The sequence below is a fragment of the Gigantopelta aegis genome, chromosome 10, assembly GCF_016097555.1.
Source record: "Gigantopelta aegis isolate Gae_Host chromosome 10, Gae_host_genome, whole genome shotgun sequence".
NCBI classification, from domain to species: domain Eukaryota; kingdom Metazoa; phylum Mollusca; class Gastropoda; order Neomphalida; family Peltospiridae; genus Gigantopelta; species Gigantopelta aegis.
Genome location: NC_054708.1, coordinates 86,043,455 through 86,052,107, shown reverse-complemented (window position 1 = coordinate 86,052,107; position 8,653 = coordinate 86,043,455). Strand labels below are relative to the sequence as shown.

Below are 8,653 nucleotides of genomic sequence, written 5' to 3'. Positions count from 1 at the left end.
CCCACTGTTATCTACATAGTTGCATGTACGGTTGAGGGTAATACAAAGACAAAAATGAGTCCACACTACACCAGTTACAAGATGGGTAGGGTGGTGGCACGTGTCTTTAACGGGCTTAGTGTTCATGAAATTAACTCAGATACTCCGCCAACAGGGAAAGGTAAACCAGATGTATTCCCAGCAGATAGGGTGGTTGGACGACAGCCTGTACCTGTCTGGTCTGCCTACAATTCGCATGGATGTTCCAACTGTAGTAGGCCAGGCCTTTGGGCTTCTCATCATCAACGCTGCAGCCCATGAACGGACCAATTTGATTACAGCACTGGATCAACTGTCAAGAGTGAACTGTCTTGTAACTGGACCAGATACCAAACTGGTAGTAACCATGGATATGAACCTGTAAAAGAGGGCACTAAAGGCTCTGAACTGACATGCTTCTCTGCAGAGACCGAACAATTGGCTACACTGTCCAGCAGTGCTACAACACATCAACAGCAGGACTGTCTCTCCCAGGCCAAAGTTAGTCATCAGAAACGAGTTATTGGACAACTGAAGACGGTTCTAGCACAATGTAGTGTCTTTAAGGGAGTCTGATGCTCATGCTATGACAGACTGCATGTTCAATGTCCTGTCAACGGAGAGTCTAATTAGGTAAAAATTGTTAAAAATGTGAAAGATGCGTGAAATGTTGTATACTGGTACAATTTGTATTACTCTTTGATATAAAAGCAGAATACACCCGATATAAGGTCTCACTACACAGATCACTTCCGGGTGAGAGTTCATTCATCACAGTCTACTATAGTTCCTAATTCTGACATAAGTTATGGTTCATGTATTCACTTCTAGAAAATGGTGAAGAATTAAAACAATATGTATGTGTAATGGTAAGCTTTCTGGCTGTATTTTGCCCATGCTATTTTGTAATATTGTGCATTGACCTTTTGGGACATGAGTGTATAGCGTAAGAGACAGCTGGAGTGAACAGGTTAATGAACCACCTGTTCAGACCGGTATTACAGCCAGATGCGGTCATATAGCAAAAAACTGAGACGGAAATGTTCTAAATTTTGGAGTGGAAATAAATGCTTATATAATGTATGTTCGCAATGGTGTATGTTGTTAGTGCCAACGAGAACCCGTTCTATTGGCAATCTTCATTTGAAGTTGGGCAATTTAACATGGGTTTCAATGGCAGATGGCATCTGTGTAGTGAGACCTAACCACACTTGTGGCTGCCATCTTGATTTTCAAAATGGCCACCATCGAAAAACAAATTTGCCAATATCTTGGCTCACAGGACACATAAATATTTCATTTAAGTTACTAGTGTTCACACCCAAGGAACTCCACAGAAATGACTTAAATACCCTAATTTAATTTTTGTATGTCAAAATTAAACATGACCTTTATCAAAAAAGAAAATATATGGAAAATCACATATTCGTTTCGTGGCTATTCAAAAGATCTGGTCTAGGAATGAGAACCATGTCTTTTGTAATGCTAATTTGTCCTGGCAGCAAAACCAAACACCATAGTGAGTTGTTGAAGTATTCTTTGTATTAAAGTGTTCGCTCAATCACCAGGCTGTATGTCTGTCTGTCTTTAAGACAGACATAATAAACAAAGTAAATGTGTAAGCAAAATCTTGTGTCATAACATATTTAAAAAACAATCAATTTAATATGTTAAAAATTAAGCAGTGGTAAAATGATTAAACCATAAGCACATTCACTGATCACCAGATGGTTGTTACAAAAAAAGTAAGACATATTTTAAAAAACGTCTGATGATCAATAAAAACATTTATGGTTTAATAATTTTGTTATCTCGTTGGTTTGTTCTTTTTCTGAGAGAGAGAGAGAGAGAGAGAGAGAGAGAGAGAGAGAGAGAGAGAGAGAGAGAGAGAGGTGGCGGAAGGGGGAGATGCGTGCCAGGATGTATATTGTTATATATTAGTATATTAGGTCACGATACTAGTATAAGACAAGCGTCCTTCGAACTTGATTGGAACTCTGTTACTGAGGACTTCTAATTATTCAATGACAATATATGCAGTGACTCCTACTGTATAACACCTGTGTGCCTGAATTTTTTTTGGATATAGCCACGTTAAGCTTCGATTATGTTAAATTTATCTACTGCACTGTGTGTGCTGTTGACTATTTACGTAGTGAATTTTCAATCTCATTGTCTCATTGTTGACTTACCTAGGTGTACTTGTGTCTTCTGCTTTCTGACCACCCATTGGCGTAACTGTAGAAGGTTCAACGCTAGCAGTACTCGTGTGTGTGTGTGTGTGTGTGTGTGTAAGTGTTTGTGTGTGTGTGTGTACGTGTTCACTATTTAGGTAGCGAATTGTCAGTTGTGTTGTCTTCTTGTTTTTTTGACTTACCTAGGTATACTTGTGTCTTCTGCTTTTTGACCACCCATTGAGGTAACTTTAGAAGGTTCAACACTAGCATTACTCGTGCGGCAAATTGAAGACCTGCCAACAAATATAAACATACAATATGTCACGATCATTCCATGTGTGTAGGTGTGTGTGTGTGTGTGTGCGTATATGTGTGTGTCTGAGTGTGTCAGTGTGTGTACGTGTGTGTGTGTGTGTGTGTGTGTGTGTGTGTGTGTGTGTGTGTGTGTGCTGATAACTATTTACGTAGTGAATTTTCTTGTGTCTTCTGCTTTTTGACCACCCATTGAGGTATCTTTAGAAGGTTCAACACTAGCATTACTTGTGCGGCAAATTGAAGACCTGCCAACAAATATAAACATACAATATGTCACGATCATTCCATGTGTGTGTAGGTGTGTGTGTGCGTGTGTGCGTATATGTGTGTGTCTGAGTGTGTACGTGTGTGTGTGTGTGTGTGTGTGTGTGTGTGTGTGTGTGTGTGTGTGCTGATAACTATTTACGTAGTGAATTTTCAATCTCAGTGTCTTCTTGACGTACCTAGGTGTAGTTGTGTCTCCTGCTTTCTGATCACCCATTGGCATAACTGTAGAAGGTTCAACACTAGCATTACTTATGCGACCATCTGAAGACCTGCCAAAATAAATAAACATATTTGTCTCGCTCAGTCCACGATTCTCTCTCTCTCTCTCTCTCTCTCTCTCTCTCTCTCTCTCTCTCTCTCTCTCTCTCTCTCTCTCTCTCTCTCTCTCTCTCTGTGTGTGTGTGTGTGTGTGTGTGTACGTGTGTGTGTCATTGTGTGTGTGTGCGGGTCTGTTTTCTGTGTGTGTATGTAGTCTTGTATGAAGGTGTGTGTTTGTATCTGTGTGGGTTTGTGCGAAGGATCTGTGTGTGTGTGTGTGTGTGTGTGCGTGTGTGTGTGTGTGTGCACGCGCGCACGCGCGTTCGTGTGTGTGTGTGTGTGTGTGTGTACCTGTGTGTCTGTGCTGTTAATTATTTAGGTAGTGAATTTTCAATCGCATTGTTTTGTTGTCTTGTTGACTTACCTAGGTGTAGTTGTATCTTCTGCTTTCTGACCACCCATTGGCGTAACTGTTGTAGGGTCAACACTAGCATTACTTGTACGGTGAATTGAAGACCTGCTAAAAATATAAACATACAATATGTCACGATCACTCCATGCATGTGTGTGTGTGTGTGTGTGTGTGTGTGTGTGTGTGTGTGTGTGTCTGTATGTGTGCGTGTGTATGTGAGTGTGTGCGTGCCTGTTTGTTAACTATTTAGGTGGTGAATTTTCAATCGCATTATCTTGTTGTCTTGTTGACTTACCTGCGTGTGCTTGTGTCCTCTGCTTTCTGACCAACCTTTGGCGTAACTGTAGAAGGTTCAACACTAACACTATTTGTGCAGCAAATTGAAAACCTCCTAAAATATAAACATACATTCTGTCACGATCAATCGATGTATGTGTGTGCGTGTCTGTTTATGTGTGTGTGTGTGTGTGTCTGTGTGTGCGTGTGTGTGTGTGTGTGTGTGTATGTTTGCGAGTGTGTTCATGTGTGTGTGTGTGTGTGTGTGTGTGTGTGTGTGTGTGTGTGTGTGTGTGTGCTGTTCACTATTTAGGTAGTGAATTTTCAACTCATTGTCTCGTTGACTTACCTAGGTGTACGTGTGTCTTCTGCTTTCCGACCACCCATTGGCGTAACTGTAGAAGGTTCAACACTAGCATTACCTGTATGGCGAATTGAAGACCTCCTAAAAATATAAACATACAATCTGCCACGATCAGTCCATGTGTGTGTGTGTACGTGTGTCTGTGTGTATATTTGAGTGTGTGTGTGTGTGTGTGTGTGTGTGTGTGTGTGTGTGTGTGTGTGTGTGTGCGTGCGTGTGTGTGTGTGTGTTGTTAACTATTTAGGTAGTGAATGTTTAATCTCATTGTCTTGTTGTCTTCTGCTTTCTGACCACCCATTGGCGTAAATGTAGAAGGTTCAACACTAGCATTACTTGTGCGGCGAATTGAAGACTTGTCAACAAATATAAACATACAATCTGTCATGATTGTGGTATAGTTTTGCGTTTTGACAGTTTCATGCGAGCACGTGTGCCATTACTTTGGGCCTACGTATTAAGTAAGTAACGAGGAGTGACCATGAAGGCTTTTACCACATAAAACAATAGTTAAAATAAACAAGACAACAAGATGTCGCTTCAAAGACTGGTTGTTATTGCATTGAAAGCAACATAATTTTATACATGAAATATTATGTTGATATTAACCAGTTATGAACGAAGAATACTATTAACACTAAACTATGAAAAATATGAAACATGTAGTTAACCAGTGAATCAATGAACAGTTATTGTCCGAACCAAATTGTTAACAACTACAAAAAATTACTCTCCTACCTTTAATTGCCGTTAGATTTCCTCCAAAGTTTGTCCAGACACAAATCGCAAAAAAACCCACTACAAATATATAGATTTCACACACGAGACTGCAACGATGTCGCCGATATTGTCTTTGCTGAGATTGCATAGGGAAAAATACATGCAGTTTTCTGCCGTCTGCCATGTTGCTTGTTTATGGAATACTCTTCAAGAGGGGTGAAAGCCTCCAAAGTATGTGACACAATTAATATGAAATCGATGATCTCTAGTGGTATCATTAAAATAATAATAATGATAATAATAATAATAATAATAATTTAAGAAAATAATAATATGACGTCATCGCGTTTGCTTTTATATCATAACATGTTATGATGTTGTTAGATTAAGTCCTATCCTTTCACCCCTCTTGAAGAATATTCCATAAAAAGTCAAAATGGCAGCTGATACAAAATTACATGCTTTTTTCCCTATGCGTTCTCAGCGAAGTCGATATAGATGACATGGTTAGCATCTGGTATGTGGAATGTCTGTCATTGTAATGGTTTTTTCAAGATTTGTATTTGGACAAACTTTGAAGGAAATCTAACGGCAATTAAAGGTAGGAGAGTAACTTTTCGTAGTTGTTAACAATTTGGTTCGGACTTTAGTTAAGAGTTAGGCCCTATCTATCCTAGATTTAATAAATAAAGACGTGCAATTATTGCGTTTGATCCCAAAACCTTACTTTAAAGTAAATTTAATTGAATAACTTATTAATTTGGAAGAACCACAAGGAAGCTAAGGCAATCGCTCATTTACCTCTCAGTGCTGTTCACAATCCGATCAGCTGACAGCTGTCAAAATTTGGATCCAATTGACGTAACAGTTCTATTTATACCCCAGCATTGACGTCACTGGTCTTCTTCTTCTTTTTTTTTCTTTTTTTTTTTGTTAATCTATACTATAGTATGACGTCAACTATAATCTCAAGAAAAACATAATTGGGTTTTACAATAAACAACGGTTACACAAATCAACGGATATTTGAGCATGTATTCCTAATATCAATGTTATTTATTATTCATAACTACAATTAAAACAATAATATCGTTTTCGCAGGTTCAGCGATAACACCACGATTCCGGTCTATCAACCAACAGTGCTTTACAGCAAACCGATGGTAGTTTACCTATTACATTTTCGCTCGCAAAGCTGACGACATTAGAGAGACATACTTAAGTTTGTTTATGAAATAAATATTAATATTCACTTAAGTATTTACTAAACAATAATCACATATAATCTCATCACGGGCATTGGTCCATCGATCTACCCGTGAATTAGGCTACTTCAAATCATGGAAGAAATAAAAAAAGGTATACTATATAGTACCACGATATCGCGGTACTTAACTATTTGGAAGAAATAAAGAAATGTACTGGCATATATGAAGGTAAATATACTTGGGTTGCAATTTTTGCTATATCTGCAATCACGTCCATGACATTGTTTTGACAAATAAATGCAGTTCTAAAATTAAAACAGTTGATGGAAATACACCATAGCACTGGCTTCCATTCAAGGGAGGTTACCACGATATCGGGGTAAATCGCCAACGTTACAATACGGTGGACCGCACGGGTCAAAAATGGCTCTTTTTGTACACACATTTGTAGTAATATCTAGTAAACAAACTTCAAGACAAGAAGGAAGAAAAGTCAACTTAAAACGATTCGTTTTTCAATTGTAGTAAAATATTTACATTTTCCAAAGGAAAAGTCGGTAATAATAATTATTATTATTCTGCAAGACAGTGTGGGCATTTTTAAAATAGTTCATCATAGTAGTAAGATAAAGCATTTATATAATCAATATTTATCGAGTGAAACCAAGAATAGAACACATTAAATGTTATGTTTTGTTTAAATTGCCAATAAATATAGGCATGGCCCTTAAATGTTTCCATACTTTTCTAGAGGTCGCGCGTTCTAAATATAGTAACACTGTAACCGTGATATCGTGGAACCCGCGATATCGTGAGCACGGAGTATAAACGTCAAGTTTAAACAGCTGACCAAGGTGAAACATTGGAATTTAATTTTAAAGTAGCATGCAATTTTATAACAATGATCAGTCCATGTATGTGTGCGTATGTGTGTGTGTGTGTGTGTGTGTGTGTGTGTGTGTGTGTGTGTGTGTGTGACTGTGTCTATGTATGTGATTGCGAGTGTGTGTATGTATGTGTATGTGAGTGCGAGTGCGAGTGTGTGTGTGTGTGTGTGTGCGTGTGTGTAGGTGTGAGTATGTGTTTGTGTTTGTGTGCGTGTGTGTGTGTGTGTGTGTGCGTGTGTCTGTCTTTCTTTCTGAGAGAGAAAGACAGACACACGCACACACACACACACGCACACAAACACATACTCACACCTACACACACACACACACTCGCACTCACATACACACACACTCGCAATCACATACAGAGAGAGAGATAGAAAGAGAAAAAAAAGAAGAAGAAAGAAGAAGAAGAGCCCCTCGATATGAGGAGAAGAAAAAGCAAAGAGTACGCATCTATCTTTAATTATAATACAGTTCCTTATCGTTCGACAAAAAGCAAAGAGTACGCATCTATCTTTAATTATAATACAGTTCCTTATCGTTCGACAAAAAGCAAAGAGTACGCATCTATCTTTAATTATAATACAGTTCCTTATCGTTCGACAAAAAGCAAAGAGTACGCATCTATCTTTAATTATAATACAGTTCCTTATCATTCGACAAAAAGCAAAGAGTACGCATCTATCTTTAATTATAATACAGTTCCTTATCGTTCGACAAAAAGCAAAGAGTACGCATCCATCTTTAATTATAATACAGTTCCTTATCGTTCGACAAAAAGCAAAGAGTACGCATCCATCTTTAATTATAATACAGTTCCTTATCGTTCGACAAAAAGCAAAGAGTACGCATCCATCTTTAATTATAATACAGTTCCTTATCGTTCGACAAAAGCAAAGAGTACGCATCCATCTTTAATTATAATACAGTTCCTTATCGTTCGACAAAAAGCAAAGAGTACGCATCCATCTTTAATTATAATACAGTTCCTTATCGTTCGACAAAAAGCAAAGAGTACGCATCCATCTTTAATTATAATACAGTTCCTTATCGTTCGACAAAAAGCAAAGAGTACGCATCTATCTTTAATTATAATACAGTTCCTTATCGTTCGACAAAAAGCAAAGAGTACGCATCCATCTTTAATTATAATACAGTTCCTTATCGTTCGACAAAAAGCAAAGAGTACGCATCTATCTTTAATATAATACAGTTCCTTATCGTTCGACAAAAAGCATAATCTGAATCAGACTTTAATTTATATACAGATCCTTATATATCGACAAAAAGCCGTGTATGTACGCCTCCATCTTTAATTATAATACAGTTCCTTATCGTTCGACAAAAAGCAAAGAGTACGCATCCATCTTTAATTATAATACAGTTCCTTATCGTTCGACAAAAAGCAAAGAGTACGCATCTATCTTTAATTATAATACAGTTGCATTATCGTTCGACAAAAAGCAAAGAGTACGGGAGTATCTTTAATTATAATACAGTTCCTTATCGTTCGACAAAAAGCAAAGAGTACGCATCCATCTTTAATACTAATACAGTTCCTTATCGTTCGACAAAAAGCAAAGAGTACGCATAATCTTTAATTATAATACAGTTCCTTATCGTTCGACAAAAAGCAAAGAGTACGCATCTATCTTTAATTATAATACAGTTCCTTATCGTTCGACAAAGAGCAAAGAGTACGCATACATCTTTAATTATAATACAGTTGAACTTATACTTTTTCACTGATTG

At 37.7% G+C, this 8,653-nt stretch overlaps 1 protein-coding gene across 1 annotated transcript in view; it reads right to left on the bottom strand.

The window, feature by feature from the left end:
- The window catches only part of LOC121383880 (mucin-17-like), a 209,380-nt gene extending 203,719 nt beyond the window's left edge, over window positions 1-5,661 (bottom strand). The window contains exons 1-6 of the mRNA XM_041513976.1: window positions 5,606-5,661; window positions 4,073-4,168; window positions 3,743-3,838; window positions 3,460-3,555; window positions 2,954-3,046; window positions 2,396-2,488 (exon numbers count right to left, since the gene is read on the bottom strand). Coding sequence (XP_041369910.1) covers window positions 2,396-2,488; window positions 2,954-3,046; window positions 3,460-3,555; window positions 3,743-3,838; window positions 4,073-4,110 — 416 coding nt within the window. The 5' untranslated portion in view covers window positions 4,111-4,168; window positions 5,606-5,661. The remainder of the gene's footprint in view (window positions 1-2,395; window positions 2,489-2,953; window positions 3,047-3,459; window positions 3,556-3,742; window positions 3,839-4,072; window positions 4,169-5,605) is intronic.
- Between the last annotated feature and the right edge of the window lie 2,992 nt (window positions 5,662-8,653).